The 17,542-nt window shown below is 45.2% G+C and overlaps 3 protein-coding genes and 1 pseudogene across 3 annotated transcripts in view; 1 reads left to right on the forward strand and 3 right to left on the reverse strand.

Annotated features, from left to right (window-relative positions):
- The window catches only part of LOC147422386 (casein kinase II subunit beta-1-like), a 50,885-nt gene that overhangs the window by 17,894 nt on the left and 15,449 nt on the right, over nt 1-17,542 (forward strand). The window lies entirely within an intron of this gene.
- LOC147422387 (uncharacterized) lies at nt 12,959-14,747 on the reverse strand. The gene is made up of 3 exons (XM_086503450.1): nt 14,236-14,747; nt 13,977-14,138; nt 12,959-13,856 (listed from the first exon to the last, which is right to left on the reverse strand). Exons 1-3 carry the CDS (start codon nt 14,644-14,646, stop codon nt 13,389-13,391), a joined length of 1,041 nt encoding a protein of 346 aa, XP_086359576.1. The 5' UTR covers nt 14,647-14,747; the 3' UTR covers nt 12,959-13,388.
- LOC147422388 (uncharacterized) lies at nt 14,674-15,302 on the reverse strand (annotated as a pseudogene).
- LOC147422389 (uncharacterized) lies at nt 15,090-16,940 on the reverse strand. Its single transcript, XM_086503452.1, has one exon. The coding sequence runs from the start codon at nt 16,304-16,306 to the stop codon at nt 15,395-15,397; it is 912 nt and encodes a 303-aa protein (XP_086359578.1). The 5' UTR covers nt 16,307-16,940; the 3' UTR covers nt 15,090-15,394.

A 17,542-nucleotide genomic window follows, 5' to 3' on the forward strand; every position in this document is an offset into this window, starting at 1 on the left:
GCAATTCCCTTATTTATTTGGAATCCTTTGATGAACTTTCATTCGGTTTCCTTGGGTTCTTTCTCTTCATTGGAAGACTCTGGCCTTGTTGAGGTGGACACTGGTTTGTCGGTAGGAAAGGTCAATGAGCTGACATGCATTTTAAAACCTTGCTTGGCATGTCCCACATGTCACAGAAGGGGCACAACGTGTCGAGGGAAAGGAACATACTAAACAGACTTTAGAGGCTTCAAAACAACTGAATTGAAAGAGAGACACTGCACACGAGACATGGAGTGACGGAGTGCCACTCCAAGAGAGCACTGGTCCCAAACCGTGGCGCCCCTTTCGGTATTTCTTTATATTGCTTCAACTCAGTACAATGCCATCAACAATCCTTTGCACCTCCATGCGGTAGGATCCATAGTGTGAGGCCTTAACACACATTTAAAGGCCCCTTGGCCATGAAAAGCATCAGATCCTAAAAGCATGTGGCCCAAAAGTTGGCGGAATAGGAATCCAATGCAAAATCCAAAAATCCGTACAACTTGTCACGTCAGCAGCGTGAAACGCGGATATCCGTACAACTGCCACGTCATCAGCCTATCAACGCAAATTACACGTCGTCCAAGGTGGTTAGGTACGTAGTGTTCTTACAAATTCGGTGCGTAAGGTACGTAGTACAGAATGGATTGAGTTTTTAGGTACGTAAAAAATTGTACTTTTTTTCACAAAGCCTAAATCTGAGAGTACTTCATACATTTACTTATGCATTCACCAAGACTTCAAATAAAGACTAGCGAATCAACAATAGACCATTACAAATGCCAAAAACTAGAGTCAACGACTCTAACTGAACAATGAAAACACAAAGCTGACTAATGTCTACAATCAAAACAGTGTCAGATGTCTTATGTCATGATTTCATAAAACTAAGAGCATAAAAAAATTTACATAATGATAATCCAAGACTGAAGTCTGAAGTCTTGACTCTAATAAGTAGTAAGTATTGCAAGCGGCACATTGCACTCAAACGTCATCATCATCATCAGAGTACAACGAATTTGATGATGAGGACATCTATCCCTCTGTGAGGACATTTCCCCCATCATCATACTCTGGCCCTGTAAATCCTGGGTCCCTTGGTGGGCGTGCATCATTCTCATGTGGATCATCCTGCTCCCCAAGTTTGGATGAGACGAACAGCTGTATTCACCAACTTCCGGTCCAAATAACTGGGGAAATCTGTTGATTTTCTCTTCTTCTGAGAGCGCTATAAGCCTTTCCTTAAGTGGTTCATCTCTTTTCAAGAGATCTGTCTAACTCTTTCTGCGAGTACAAATTCTGCTTTTTTGCACTCGACTTTTCTTTCAACTTTCTTACCGCCTTGAGAGGAGAATCGACGGGCTCTCGCCATCTCAAGCGAATCTCATCAACAATAAAGTTTTGATTGTTGCCATTTATCTTTCGGGTGATGGCCATTAATTGGTATCAAGCCTGGCAAGAGGCACAATCGGCCGAGCATCTTGAGCATGCCGCGGATGGCGAACTAGTGTCAGTTTGGTTGACTACAAGACAAGTTGAAGGCTCGCTTAATGCCACTGTAGTACCTTGATCGGTTGAGAGAGGATTGGCGAGGCCTCAAGCAAAATGGGACTCCCGTAATGTCTTTTTCTAACCGCATTTTGCAGATTGGTGTGCAATTGCGTAAGTCGAACGAGGATCGCAAGGAGGATTTCCTCTTTGGTTTGGACGTGCACATCAAATACGATGTAGAAGGTTCAAACCTTACTGACTACAATGTTGCTGTTGTGACGGGTTTTAGGGTTAGGGTTTTTGTGCCGAGGTCATAGACACATCGGTCCAATGCGTTCTTTTGGCCTGTCCCAGATTCCCTAGAAAGGTGGTTCATGCCAATCTCTTGGTCATAGCCAAAATTCTTTGTGAAGTATTTCTCTCGAGTCATCTCCATGATGCTAGGGCAACTATGAGGCCTTTGGGTCTAGACTAACTTGGTTGATTTTTGTAGGAACTGGTTGAGAGGCGTAAAACCTAGACGAAGAAGAAACATAAGAAAACCAACTTAAAAAGTGGCCTAACGTATCTAGGGCTTAGGGATTAATAAACCTAACCCTTACCAACTTACGAAGCATTGGTTGAGGGTCTTGAAACCCAAGTAAGAAAAGCTTGGCCTTTCGAGCTGACTTTCGTAAATTGTGTTGCCTTGCCACGTGGCACTACTGTATGAGTTTCCGCGTTTTGCGCCACACGCGATGATGTGGCACTGTTGTACGGACTTTCACTTTTTTGTGTTGGTAGACTCGGCAACTTTCAAGTGAGATTTTTGGGCGAGATGTTTTTAGAACCGAGTGCTTTTAGGCTTAAGGCTTTTGGGGCTTTGCTTTTAGCAACCCATGTACTCTTTATGAGTGCCCCTAGGCCCATTCTTTCAGGCATCATGTCACACAGTGATGACGTCGCATGACCTAAAGGATGGACTCCGGATAGAGAGGGGTCAAATCCCTAGTGAAAGATGCAGAAGAAGTTTTTCCAATTTCAAGTCTTATAGAGTGGCCCAATTTTGAAAGTTCAGTTTCCTACTAACTTATGGACCCTGTCTGATGGGGCCTAAGGGACACAGAATAAAAAAAAACTTGCATAGAAGACTGAAGACATGGCAGGTGTACGGACGCTTGCGAAATGCGTTGATGATGTGGTAGTTGTATGAACGTCCTCAATTTACATTGCTAACATGGCATGTCGTAGTGATTTTGGCAAATCACATTGGTGGCTTCTAGCGCTAGCTTTTTGACCCATATGCTTTTAGAATTGAAGCTTTTCATGTATATTGCTTTTGGAAGGCCTAGGGCCTATAAATGGATTGCCAGGGCCTCATTCTCAGGCAGATTAGCTTGAGAGCGTAGCTGAAACAAGGACCCTCGGACATGTACTTTGTGAAGCATTAATAATAAAGAAATACCGAGAGGGGCGCTAGTCTTTGGGGCTAGTCTCTCCAGGCACGGAACATTGCCGTGCCGTGTCGTCTCTCTCAGTTTTGTTCAGTTATTTTAGTTCTCTCACGTGTGTTGTGGTTGTTGGGTGAAAGGCCCCTTTCTCCCATGTATAAACTCATACAAGTGTGAACACACGCTTATAGTACCCTAACATATAGAATACATTCTTTATTCTTTGTGTACCATCAGAAGTGGTACACGCATGCCGTACAAGTGTCTGCACCGCTCCACATGTCACCAGCGTGTGACTACTATCTATCCTTTTTGTTGATTTCTTTCTTATTATCTATTTACTTTCACTTTTTGGAAACACCCCTCGGGAAATCTAACTGCCCTGCATTGCATAGCTAGTGTGGAACTGTCCAGAGGGAGTCCAGGCCTGAGGGCAAGAGAGCACTAAGGTTGGACAAGGACTATGGTTAGCCAAGTGGGGTCATTGACTAGCCAAAGTGGAATCCTTTGCTACAGAGACTACATTTCAGTTCTGGATGTGGCCGCAGTGTACAAAGAGGGTCGGATGACCTAGACTGGTACAATGGCAGCATCTCCTAAAATTTAGGGAACTGCTATTTTGGGACCTGAAAATGTCTCTTGCGTCATTATGTGCAGTTTGACAAGGGGGATCATTGTTACTCTGTGGCCAAGTCAACAGAGGCTGCAGGTGAGATATTTTTAGACCCGAGGGTCTAAAGGGGAAAATGCACAAATGAGTGACACTTGGCACTTTGAGGCCAGTTTTACTACTTATAGAGAAGGCAAAACGTGATTTATAGTTGGGAGGCTCATTTTGCAAGTCTCTGTCACAGGTTAAGAGCTATGGAGTGCTTGCTTTCCCTCTTATGCACAGTGCGGTGCCAGGAGTGATGCCCTGCACGCTACGCACTGCCCTCTCTCTCCCCTTTGGCAGTATGTTATGCCCCTCTAGTGGGCTTTCATTTGACCAATGTACAGTTGTGTGGGTTCATGCGCGATTGCCGAGGCAAGAGCCTCTTGCACAGGTACTGGATTAGCTAGCGGCTAATCCCCCCGCAGGTACAGGTGAATTCGGAGAGGTTTCACGCCAGAAATCTCGTCCGATTCAAAGGGCAAGTAGCCCTACAGGTGCGGGAGCTCGAGAGGACTTGCTAGGGATGCGACCGGCACGCGAAACGGAGCCCGAAACAGTGAATTACAGCCTGCTGTGTATTTTTGCAGGTTTAGGGTTTTGGCCCTAAACGGACCCTAATACCCCCAGGAGGTTCGGGGACGCAAGGGGACCGCTGTACAGGCGATCTGGAGCATTTTCAGGGCTGAAAACAGAGAATTCAGCGTGCTGCAGATTCTCGCCAGGTTTTGCAAAGTGCCCGTATGCGTCGGGAAAGTCAGTCCATGCGTGGGAATACTGACCGTGAAGGGTTCTAGTACAGTTATGCTGCCGAAATCGGGCTGGAACAGTGGAAATTCAGCGAGTTTGTGCGGGGCAGCTTGTAGGAACCACAGCGTTTATTCCCTCTTTTGAACAATAAAGAAATACCGAAAGGGGCGCCTAAGTTAGGGGCCAATCTGGTGTCCGTCTACTCATACAGGTGCAATCTAGCAGCCTGTATCCCTCTCCCCTTTGTTGTGTCTTGAAAGTACAGGTAAAATAGACGACTAATAATGGGTGAAAGCTAAATCAAGGTTTAAAGTAAAGTCTACCGCCCTTTTTGGATTGAACAGGCCGGTTTCATGGTTCCATCGACGGGATTAAATCACTTTTTTCCATAGAAGTGAGCCTTGTTTAGTTTTGGGCTTGAAGACACAGGGGGATCATAGACCAGACACAGGGAATTGTAATTATGGCTGACAGACCAGATGATGTGACTGAAGAGGTTTCCTCTTCACAGGGTCAACAGACACATGAAGTGGGTGAGTCCTCAAGACCACCACAGACTGATGATGATATATTCAGGACCCAGTTGGCTACTGCTGTGGCTATGTTCACACAAGTAATGCAGAACCCAAGGTTTTTAGCCTTTCTGCAACCTCCTGTTCCGTCTCAGCAAGTTGGGTCACTGGATCATATTCAAAAGCCTGTTAAGGCTCGAGCACAGGTGATTCATACCGCACAGTCAATGGAAACACCTGTACACTTGACGGAGAACATGCAGTCTCCACAACGTATGCCTAAGGTGCAAGAACAGGTGGCTGAGATGCCAGTTTTTCAAGCTGTACCAATTCAGCCCGCCACCTTTCACAGCCTATAGCTGGTTCTAATGGGCAGGGAAGCAACTTACAGGCTATGCAACAAGTCTTCCCACCACCTTCAGTACACCCTGGCTATTTTGGAGGTGGATCGGTATTTCAGAGCATGGCTGGTCATGCACCTGGAAATCAGTTTTATACGCCAGGAACAGTGTTTGGGGGTGCTCAAACGATGATGCCTAACCCCATGTACAGTGTCATGGGTATGCAACCAGGGTTTCAAAGCACTCAGGGACAATTTGGGATGCCACAAGCAAATTTTGGTATGGCTGGAATTACAAATCAGCAGCCAAATATGGCATTTCCAGGTCAAGTTAATAGCGGCCAAGGAACACAGATGAACCTTAATAGTGTTCCCATGTTTCAGTCACTTCCATATGACAATTTAACGCCGCTGGAGAGGCCAACTCCGTACAAAGAAGGTGGCAAAGGAGTGTCATTCACGACCTTTACAGGGTTTGATGACAGGAAGAAGGCTCTTTCATTCCTCCAGCAGTTTGACAAGGCCTATGCAGGGGGAAACTTTACAGAGGCTTCAAAGGTCCGCAAGGCAGCCACTTTCTTGACAGGGAATGCGGGACAATGGTGGACAACTTTATTGCTTCAAGGGCAAGCTCCGTCCACATGGATTTACTTCAAGCAGATTTTTGCAGCAGCATGGTTATCTGATGATTTCGAAGCAGATGTCATGACAGAATGGCACCAGCTTAATGCTGCACTTGCAAAAATCTGGATGATTACAATCGGAAGTTTTGGAAAGCTCTACTTCCAGTAACTTCCTATAGGTTTGTGCCATTGACAGAACAGATTGAAAAATACTGTTGTGGCCTACCTAAAGGATTGAGAAAGTACTGTACGAAGACAAAAGTCACTACTTTGACGCAGCTCATCGAGGTAGCAAACACTGGCAATGGTTTGCTCAAGGGAGAAGATTGTGAATTTAACACTGGCGTCAAGGCAGGATCAGGCAAGAAAAATTCAGCCAAGAAGCACGTTCCCAATGAGGCTCCTAAAGGGACTCAGGAGTCGGCCAACGCAGGGAAAGACAAAGCTACGGCTGAATCAGAAAAAGAACCAGCAAAGAAATGGAAAAGACGTTTTCCTCGCAAGTCAGAAGAGCAAAAGAAGGTCCTGAGGATAGAAAACAAATGCTTTATATGTGAGCAGCCTGGCCACATTGCCTACAACTGTCCTACAAAGAAAAGGCCAGTTGATTCTGATGACAAGGAAGACAAGAAAGGAAAGAAGCCCATGGCTGGTCTAGTGCCAGATATGGTGGGCGACAAGCCAAATTCAGATGCAAGTGAGCTTTGCAGAGCATGGGGAAAGGTCAGGGATCAAACAGTGCTTATCTTCTTTGATCCAGGTGCCAAAGCCAACTTCATTTCCCCAGAATTGGCTTCAAAGTTGGGAATCAGACCTGAAGAGATGGGGTATACAGCAGAGGCAGGTTTGGCATGTCCTGGCCATACAGAGGCTGTGACACCCATCATTGGAAAGTTGCGTCTACATATCCAGTCCTATGTAGATGCCGAAGAATTTTACATCATGCCACTGGACGGATGTGATGTGTTGTTAGGTATTCCTTGGTTGTTTCGTGTACAGGGAATCATGGATGCCTACAACAAAAAGATCACTGTACAGAGCAGGGGAAAGACTCATATTCTGGATGTAAAGCTTAAAGGGGAGTCTATTCCTACTGTATCAGCTTCTGCTATTACTTCTGTAATGAAAAAGCATCTTTCTGCGTACTTGGTTTTTGCACGTGAAGTGTCAGATTGTGATGAATCAAATTTATCTGTGCTAGATAAAGAAAGGTCAATGTTTTTACAACAGTATAGTGACTGTTTTTCCGATTCATTACCGTCTCAATTACCGCCAGAGAGACCCGAGGACCATGCGATAGATTTGGTGCCAGGCTGTAGCCCACCAAATAAGCCTCCGTACAGGGTTAGTGCGGCTCAGCAGAAAGAGATAATGGGCCAAGTACAGGAGCTGTTAGAAAAAGGGCTGATTCAGCCCAGTTCATCTCCATTCTGTTCTCCAGTATTGTTGGTGCAGAAAAAAGATGGCTCATGGCGTATGTGCATCGACTACCGTGCACTGAACAAGAATACCATCAAGAATAGGTTCCCTATACCTAGAATTGATGATGTTATGGACAAATTAGAAGGAGCAGCTATGTTTAGCAGGATAGATCTATAGAGTGGGTACCATCAGATCCGCATTAGATAAGAGGATGTGCACAAGACTGCTTTTAGAACAACGTTTGGCCTTTACGAATTTTTAGTGATGCCCTTTAGTCTCACAAATGCTCCTGCTACGTTCAATAGGATGATGGACAGAATTTTCGGTCCACACCAGCAGTTTGTTGGTACATTCTTTGATGACATGATAGTCTACTCAAAGAATGAAGAGGAGCATAGGCATCACTTGGCCATTGTGTTCAAAGAGCTACGCAGTCATAGGTTGCTCATCAATGCAAAGAAAAGTGAGTTTTTTCTGGAAGAGATTCACTTTCTGGGACACATTGTCTCAAAGGATGGTGTCAGAATGGATCCTGCAAAAGTCGAAGCGATCAAGTCATGGCCAAATTTGAAGACGGTGCATGATGTCCGAAGCTTTTTGGGACTATGCTCCTATTACAGAAGGTTTATCCGAAATTTCGCTGAGATTGCTTCACCTTTACATGCTCTTCAAAAGAAGGCAGTCACCTTTAGATGGACACAGAAAGAGATTTCAGCTTTTAATCTCTTAAAGGAAAAGAAAGATGACTTCAGATCCAGTCATTGTGTTGCCAGATCTTAGGAAGTCATTTGTTGTCCAGTGTGATGCCTGCGGTAGTAGCATTGGTGCTGTGCTAATGCAAGATGGCAGGGTAGTAGCCTATGAGAGCAGAATTTTGCAAGGGCCAGAGATGACCATGCAGGTCTATGAGAAAGAGTTACTGGCTGTGATTCATGCGCTCTTAAGTTGGAAACACTACCTGCTAGGTGCAGATTTCGTTGTCCAAACGGACCATCAGACCTTGCGATACTTCTTGACACAAACAAAGTTATCTGAGAAGCATATGCGATGGGCAAATATCTTGTCCATGTTCCATTTTCAGATTGTGCATGTGGAAGGCAAGAAGAACGTTGTGGCTGATGCCTTGTCAAGGAAGCCACAAATTTCAGCTGTGTCGATTCCTTATCATCATGAACTTGATGATATGAGAGAACAGTATGCAAATGATGAAGATTTTGCAAGGGTCTTCGAGCAACTAATGGATGGACAACGTCATGAACACTATCTTCTTAAAGACGGGTTCATGATGATGCATGGCAGATGTGTGTCACAAAGCCATTGCGACGCAAAGTTATGGAAGAGAGTCATGTCCCACCGTATGCAGGGCATCGTGGTATCGATGCTACAGTTAAAGCGGTAGAGACATTCTTCTATTGGCCTACATTGAGAAGGGATGTGGATGCCTTTGTGCGAGAATGCCTAATATGCCAAAAGGTCAAGTTTGACAGGCAAAAGGCACCAGGGTTATTGCAACCACTACCTATTCCAGATAAACCATGGGAAAGTATTGCTATGGATTTTATCTTTGATCTTCCAAGAACGCAGACAGGAAATGATGGTATTTGGACCATTATTTGCAGATTCAGCAAACAGGCTCATTTTATTCCTGTCAGGAAGAAGATAAAGCCAGATCAGATGGCACGCTTGTTTATGAGCAATATTTTCAAGTATCATGGCATGCCACAGTCGATTATTAGCGACCGTGATCCACGCATGACTAGTTTGTTCTGGAAAGGCTTGTTTGAGAATATGGGTACCACGCTCAAATTCTCTTCGTCATTTCATCCTCAAACAGATGGACAGTCAGAAGAGGCAAATTCTACTGTCCTAGATCTGCTGAAGTGCTATGTGTCAGAGCATAAAGGAAAGTGGGAGCAGTATTTGCCATTGGTGGAGTATGCATACAATAATACAGTGCATTCATCAACTGGCAAGGCACCCTTTGAGATAGTTGAAGGTGGCAAGAAAGTTCCTCCCATACTGCATACAAAGGACAAGATATTTGAAGCAGATAAGTATGTTCAAGACATGGATGAAATGTACAAGAAGGTCAAAGTGGCCTTAGAAAGGACTCAGGCAAAGCAAAAGAAAGCAGTTGATCGTCACCGTCGTGAAGTGGTATATTCACTTGGTGATTGGGTGCTTCTACGGTTTGAAAAGGCAAGGTTAAAGAAGATGAAGGGCAAGGAAAGACTCTTTCCAAAGCTCAGCATGCGTTACTATGGGCCTTTTCAAGTATGCGACATAATCAGTGATGTTGCATATAGGCTGAAATTGCCTGACAGTTGGAAGATTCACAATGCGTTTCATGTGAGTCTTCTCAGACCCTATGTGGGTGATGTGCCAGAAGATATGCCAGCTGAAGATCAGCCGGAAGTCGAGGAACTTGACGAGATCTTGGTCCCTGAACAGATTTTGGCACACAAAGAAAGGAAAGTGAAAGGCAAGGTTGCTAGGCGTTACTTGGTAAAGTTCAGAAACTATCCACCAATGGATGCTAAGTGGATGGAAGAAGGTGAACTTGCAGAGTCACCAACTGTGTTATCACTCTACCTGGAAGCCTTCGATTTGCAACCTACCTTGACCCCTTGAGTTTCAAAGCTACATGGATTGTCAGTGTGACAATGGCTTCTGAAACAAATGATGTACATGGTATTTAAAGTGAGCTCAAATCAAATACCTGTTACATGAATGTTAGAGCTGTACAGATTGTCAGTTTGGCAATTGCTCTTATGGAATGTCCAAAAGTTTGATTAGTGCTATAGAAGTGAGTATTTCTTGTCAGTTTGTCAAGGATACAGTGATTGCTTCTATTGAAGAGTACATGTGTAACTGCATTCTTAAACTGTCGGTTTGGGTATGCTCGAAAGTGTTACGGGATCCAACGTGTACTATAAGACAGTGGCAAAATGTGCAGCTACCATTTTGTCATTGGAAAGTTAGTGACTCAAAGCAATGGCAGAGTGCGAAGCTACCACTATGTCATTGGGACAGGGTTCACACGCAGGCAATACATGAGTCGACGAGGTGTTGAATACACCAGGGTTGACAATGAGCATGTATGTGTCGTATATGTGTCGACAGGTGTTGACAGTAAGCATGTACGACATAGATGCAAACGAGGACGTTTGAGATTTCAGGAGGGGGGTATGTCACCAGCGTGTGACTACTATCTATCCTTTTTGTTGATTTCTTTCTTATTATCTATTTACTTTCACTTTTTGGAAACACCCCTCGGGAAATCTAACTGCCCTGCATTGCATAGCTAGTGTGGAACTGTCCAGAGGGAGTCCAGGCCTGAGGGCAAGAGAGCACTAAGGTTGGACAAGGACTATGGTTAGCCAAGTGGGGTCATTGACTAGCCAAAGTGGAATCCTTTGCTACAGAGACTACATTTCAGTTCTGGATGTGGCCGCAGTGTACAAAGAGGGTCGGATGACCTAGACTGGTACAATGGCAGCATCTCCTAAAATTTAGGGAACTGCTATTTTGGGACCTGAAAATGTCTTCGCGTCATTATGTGCAGTTTGACATGGGGATCATTTTGTTACTCTGTGGCCAAGTCAACAGAGGCTGCAGGTGAGATATTTTTAGACCCGAGGGTCTAAAGCGGGAAAATGCACAAATGAGTGACACTTGGCACTTTGAGGCCAGTTTACTACTTATAGAGAAGGCAAAAACGTGATTTATAGTTGGGAGGCTCATTTTGCAAGTCTCTGTCACAGGTTAAGAGCTATGGAGTGCTTGCTTTCCCTCTTATGCACAGTGCGGTGCCAGGAGTGATGCCCTGCACGCTACGCACTGCCCTCTCTCTCCCCTTTGGCAGTATGTTATGCCCCTCTAGTGGGCTTTTCATTTGACCAATGTACAGTTGTGTGGGTTCATGCGCGATTGCCGAGGCAAGAGCCTCTTGCACAGGTACTGGATTAGCTAGCGGCTAATCCCCCCGCAGGTACAGGTGAATTCGGAGAGGTTTCACGCCAGAAATCTCGTCCGATTCAAAGGGCAAGTAGCCCTACAGGTGCGGGAGCTCGAGGACTTGCTAGGGATGCGACCGGCACGCGAAACGGAGCCCGAAACAGTGAATTACAGCCTGCTGTGTATTTTTGCAGGTTTAGGGTTTTGGCCCTAAACGGACCCTAATACCCCCAGGAGGTTCGGGGACGCAAGGGGACCGCTGTACAGGCGATCTGGAGCATTTTCAGGGCTGAAAACAGAGAATTCAGCGTGCTGCAGATTCTCGCCAGGTTTTGCAAAGTGCCCGTATGCGTCGGGAAAGTCAGTCCATGCGTGGGAATACTGACCGTGAAGGGTTCTAGTACAGTTATGCTGCCGAAATCGGGCTGGAACAGTGGAAATTCAGCCGAGTTTGTGCGGGGCAGCTTGTAGGAACCACAGCGTTTATTCCCTCTTTTGAACAATAAAGAAATACCGAAAGGGGCGCCTAAGTTAGGGGCCAATCTGGTGTCCGTCTACTCATACAGGTGCAATCTAGCAGCCTGTATCCCTCTCCCCTTTGTTGTGTCTTGAAAGTACAGGTAAAATAGACGACTAATAATGGGTGAAAGCTAAATCAAGGTTTAAAGTAAAGTCTACCGCCCTTTTTGTATTGAACAGGCCGGTTTCACCACACCTGTGCTTCTTCTTGCACACTACAAACTGGTATCAAAGCCTCGTTCTAGGCACATAGCAGCTAGCGAAAACAAGAGGCAGCTCGTCATAGTAGCTAAAATACGCGTATTTATTTAGAATACACAACGTCCCGTATTGAAATGTACAATACGTGTAATAACGTTTTCTATTCTAACGTTTTTTTGCTCAAAACTTATGTGTTTTTCTAGTTGATCAATTGTGTTTTAGCTTCATGGTGCTTGCTTATGTATGCTATGGTTAAATATTGAAGAGTCATTGAGGAGGTCCATGAACCGCTTCATTTGTTCTTATTTAAGTATCATATCTAAAAAAGCTGATATATTTTATTTTTGATTCTCAAAAATACGTCGAGTACACGTATTTTACACCGCGTATCAAACGTCCCGTCCCGTCCCGTAGCTGCTATGTAGCTCGTGCAGGTCATTTGCAGATCTCAGGCAGGCCAAGTTACCTCACGCAGGACAAGGCAATTCACGTGTGTAAACACAGCCCTCGTGCTGCTCATGCACAACATCAATATCTGCCTCAAAAATTGCAGATTTAGTGCACAAAGGCGTTGAGAAATTTGGGATTTTTCGTGTATCAATGGAATTCCACTCAGCCAAGTTGTATTCATTGACATTGGTGCACATGTGAACTTGAGAAATTTGGGGCGTTTGCAAAATCTGCTGAAACTTTGTAGAATTTCCCTTATTTTGCTCTTGGGACCATGTATTAATGCAATTGAGGCAGAAGCGTTAGTAAAATTTTGGGCATTTTGTTGAAATTTGTGAATTTTGGTAAAATTGATGTGTGTAGTTCACTTTGCGAGTATTGTCACAAACTGCTGACGAGTCAAGTCACTGAAGAACGGAGCCAATGTGTAGATCCCGGCCGAGGAGCCTAAACCCTAGAAGTAGCAGAAGAAGCAGAAGCAGGTAGAAGATGTTAGGTGCAGCGGAATGAATGTTTGCGCTTTGCTCAAGATGAGTGCTCCGAACTGTGCTCAAGGTTCCTTTTGTTCTTATGGAAGGGAGAGCCCATAGTAGTCTCGTACGGTCCCGTACGTTTTGTACGCGTACGATGATGTGCGGTACTAAACGAACTAAAAAAATTTATGATGTACGATGACGTTATGTACGTTCAAATTTAAAAAAACAAATAATTCTCAAGTCTAAGGGCCTAAGGCTTAGGCCTTAATACTTACTTATAGAAACTTGACATTTGTATAGATTACAAGTTAGTAGTTACAATACTACAATGTAAAGAGTCAAGACTCAAAGACTAAAGAGAATGAGCATTACATAAACCAAAAGGATCATTGAAATTTGATAAGTAGAGACCAAGTGGCAAGGGCTACAAAGTACTCAAAAAGTGGCAAGGGATACAAAAAAATGGGGGGACCAAGTGGCAAGGGCTACAAAGTACTCAAAAAGTGGCACACCATAATAGAGAGACTAAATAGTAAAGTCACTAGTCACTAGTGCTCTCATCATCTTCCTCATCTTCCTCTTCTGAGCCTTGCTCATCAACATCATCCTCTTCCTCACAAGAGTCGAAGGATGACGGCTCATAATCTCCATCACTAATGAGGTTGCCTTCATCATCATACTCTGGCTCTCGAGGCTCTCTATCCTCCATAGTGATGGCCGCCGCACAAGAGCCGCTTCCGGAGCCTCGCCGCACATAGGTCCTAGGAGCCTCCGTGGGTGTTGTTGATGCTTTGCCTCTACCTCTTGTAGCCTTGGCACCTCTGCCTCTTGTAGCCGATGTAACTCCATGGATGACGACATTCTTGTGTGATCGTGTGCGAGAAACCCGGCGATCAATCTCCTCAAGCTCCAAGTAGAGCTCACGAAAAATCATTTGCTTCTCAGGGTCTTGCTCTTTATTGACACTCTTTAGAGTGTCAATCGTAAGTGTGAGCTCATCCACGTTGACCTATTTGACATTTACAATATTGGACAATGAAAACATAATTAGTATATTCAAACTAATTAAAGACTAGACTCTAGAGTATAGAAAATGGAGTGAGTCGTGATTATAATTTATAATTTATACCTGTCGAGCCATAGGCATCTCATGCATAGAGCGCAACATGCGTAAATTGGAGCGACAATAGATAAGTCGCTCTAATTGCTTCGTTGAGAGCTTGTTTCGGATTTTGGTGTGGATGAGGGAGTATGCGGACCAATTACGCTCACATGCTCCCGATGAGCAATCCTAAAACACATCAAGAGAGGCATAAGCTATAAGAGACTATAGTTGAACTTTGAAGAGATTAAGCACAAAATGTAAAAGTTTGAGGCTTGTCGCTTACTTGGCCAAGAACCCTCAAAGCAAGTCGTTTGAGAGTAGGCAATTGATAGCCAAAGCTCTCCCACCAAAATAAAGGCTTCACCAAGGATTGCCGCTTCCAACACAAGTTGGAAGTAAATGCGGTGCCTCGTTGGTTGCTATAGTTGATTACCTCTTGGAGAAATGCTCCAATGTCCTCTTCTTTTAGCACCTTAAAGAGGTAATTGTTGCGCTCCTCAATAAGCTCTTGATTTGCAAAGAGTTCGGGCTTCTTGTAAGCCGGATGCAAGAGAGCCGCAAAGTAATGGATAGGTCTCTTCATCCAATCCCACCGCTTTGTGGTTAGGAGGAGAATGTCGTCTCTCTTGGGAGAGTCCTCGAGGTAATCACTACAAGAAGAGAGAGGAAATGTACTAAGTAGAGAAACAAGCATGTAGAATTTAGATATATAGAGAATGTATTATCTAATAATAAATATGTAGTTATACCGTGTTCCATCGGGAGCCCCATCTAGGATTGTAGACTTCTCAATCTCCTTATAAGCTTCCTCCATGAAGTGCCATAGAAGCCCAATAGTTGCCCCTTCCATGTCGGTCATGCGGAGAGCCTTGTACAAGGGCAAGATCGCAACGACAAGACCCTTTATTTCTTGCCAAAACTCCTCCCGCAAGCAAAGCCGTTGGATGGCTTTTGCATCTTGTTGGGAAGCGGCGGACTCTCCATTCATCCACTCCTTAAACTCATCGGAGACCATGGTCTTTTGTATTTTGTTTTGCACATCATAGAGCCGCTCTAGAAGTAGCCACATGGCGGCAAAGCGAGTGGCCGATGGCTTCTTCAACTCAAGGTCGGAGTAGGTGCGGTAAATGGCAAGCACCCTCACTTTGCCATTGATGAAATTGATGATGGAGAGTGCTTGGTTGAGGATATCCAACCTAGCTCCCCTATGTCTTCAAAGAGAAGGTCAAGGCAATGAGAGGCACATGGAGTCCATACTATGGATGGAAATTCCTTCTCTAGCCTCTTACTCATTGCCTTGCAATTTGAAGCATTGTTGGTAATCACTTGCACGACATGCTCCGCACCAACCTACACAAGAGGCATTTGTGACAAGAAGAGTTAAAACTTAAAAATTAAAACATAGGACTCATTGGCAATTGCTCAAGACATAAAGGCTCGATTTACGGTTTTACCTCAAGAATGGCTTGGCGGATGTGCTTCCAAATGAATGCCCCGGTCACTTTCTTCCCTCTCGAACCCGCATGCACCGCCCGTAAGAAGTACGTACCAAGAGGACAAGAAACAAGAATGTTGATGATGCCCCTCTTCTTGCGGTCGCTCCATCCGTCGGAGAGGATAGAGCATCCATACTTTGCCCAACCTGCACGTACGGGCTCAAGTGACTTGTCAATCCTTGCCCTCTCTTCATCAAGCTTCTTTGTTCTCATGTCATGGTATGACACACCCGTCCACCCTTCGCATGGACCAACCGCCGCAATTGCTATGATCATCCTCTTCCATCGCTCGAACCGAAGAATGTTGAAGGAGAGATTGCATTCAATCACCGTGCGGGCAATCTCTATTTCCGCGATTCTTTGTCTCTCGTTGAGGAAAGACAAGGGGCCGGAGCATCCACCCACCGATTTCGCAAGAGAAGTTTGCTTTGCCATCTTCGGAGGCCGGCCACCATCACTTGAAGACCCCTTGGACTTCTTGGACTTCTTGGAGGAGGCACTACCATCACATGAGGCCGCGGTGGCACCGGTAGCCATGGACATAGTTGGAGAGGCCTCTTCCTCCGAATCGGAGCTATCAACATCCGGCGACACGAACTCATCCGAGGTGACTCTACCCTTGCGTGTCTTCAATGGAAGATACTTTCTCTTGCATTCCGCAAGGATATCTTCGGGGATATTAGGACATGGCCCTGCTTGTCCTCCCATCTTTGTCAAGTGGATGATGAGACGGGTGACGGAAGAGGTCATAGCTTTTGGGCAATATTTGCACCACCACTTGCAAGAGTTTTGCTTGCCCCCCACCCGCTCAAAATGTCGGCAATGCTTCTCAAAGGCTTCATGAAGAGGAGGCGGCATTATGTAGTATGTAGCTAGTAGCTACTAGTATGATGTATGATGTATCAATAGATTAGAGAGAGAGAGAGAGAGAGAGAGAGAGAGAGAGAGAGAGAGACCCAAGGAAGCTTGAAGGAGAGACCCGTCACCCAAGGGAGCTTGAAGGAGAGAGATGGTAGACCCAATGGAGACTCGAGAGCTTGAGAGCTTCAATGGAAGCACATGGAGATGAGAGGGTAGAGCATTGAGAGGCTTAGGGCTAAAGCTTGTAGCTTGTAGTTGTAGGTTGTGTTGGATAACAAAGGGGAAGGGTTGCTTAAATAGGAGAGGAAGAGCATGTGAGGCTTGACTCTTGAGCAATGGGCATCGGCCCTTGGGCAATAAGCATGGCAATGGCCCATGGGCCATGGGCTTGCATTTGGCTTCAAAACTGCCCGCAAACGGCTCCAAAAGGCCTACAAACTAGACGTTGCAAAACGGTCAAAAAGCTGCCAACGGTCATAAACTGCCGAAAAAAGTCACCGGACGGAACGAGCGGAACGCACGGGACGGGACGCGTCCGGCCGGACGGAACGAGAGGTTCCGTTCGACGTACGAAAACTACCCTGGGAGAGCCTTCCGTTCTTAATGAGAGAATGCTATGATCACAAACAAAGTGAATGGACACTGTGCGTGCAAGTGTATGAGACTGAGAGATAGAGAGAGAAGAGAGATACGACACTAGAGACGTTGTAAAACCCTCCTCTGAAGGCCCCACTCTCGTCGGCAAGAGTGGTCTACTTATGATTGCACAATCTGGTACAATGGGAATGCATGCAAGTCTAGGCTATGTCGGCGATGACGACGGGGATGACGAGACCGACACTAGGGCTGAAATCTGCAATCTTTTATCTGCTGTCCAAAAACGTTATGGGCTGAAATCTGCGGCTAGTCGTAAAACGCTGATTCTGGGACTGTTTTTGTGGGTCTGTCGCTGAAATTCTGCAGGTTTAGGGCTGAAAACTGATGATCTTTCCGGGCTGAATCTGCTACTCTTTAGGGCTGATCTTGATGGTCTTCTACTGTTGCAAATCTCTGCATTGCTGTGGCTGAAAAACACTGCAAATCTGCATATGCTGAGATCCAAAAACGCTAGGCTGAAGTGTTTCCAAAAATGCTGAAGAAGGTCTTCAAAAACGTTGGCTTGTTGGGTTCTGCTAGCGAGGATGCTGGTGCAAAAACGCTATGTCTGAGCTTGCTTCTGGCGAGGATCTGCTG

The sequence above is a fragment of the Adiantum capillus-veneris genome, chromosome 27, assembly GCF_014529385.1.
Source record: "Adiantum capillus-veneris isolate H3 chromosome 27, ASM1452938v2, whole genome shotgun sequence".
NCBI lineage: Eukaryota > Viridiplantae > Streptophyta > Polypodiopsida > Polypodiales > Pteridaceae > Adiantum > Adiantum capillus-veneris.

Excerpts from the sequence above, each read along its gene's own strand:
- LOC147422387 (XM_086503450.1), bottom strand. The coding sequence starts at position 14,646 with ATGCTTGTTTCTCTACTTAGTACATTTCCTCTCTCTTCTTGTAGTGAT. Across the intron at positions 14,139-14,235 it reads CTTTGAGGGTTCTTGGCCAA|GATTGCTCATCGGGAGCATG; the intron begins GTAAGCGACAAG and ends GATGTGTTTTAG. Across the intron at positions 13,857-13,976 it reads AGATGCCTATGGCTCGACAG|GTCAACGTGGATGAGCTCAC; the intron begins GTATAAATTATA and ends AATGTCAAATAG.
- LOC147422389 (XM_086503452.1), bottom strand. The coding sequence starts at position 16,306 with ATGCCGCCTCCTCTTCATGAAGCCTTTGAGAAGCATTGCCGACATTTT.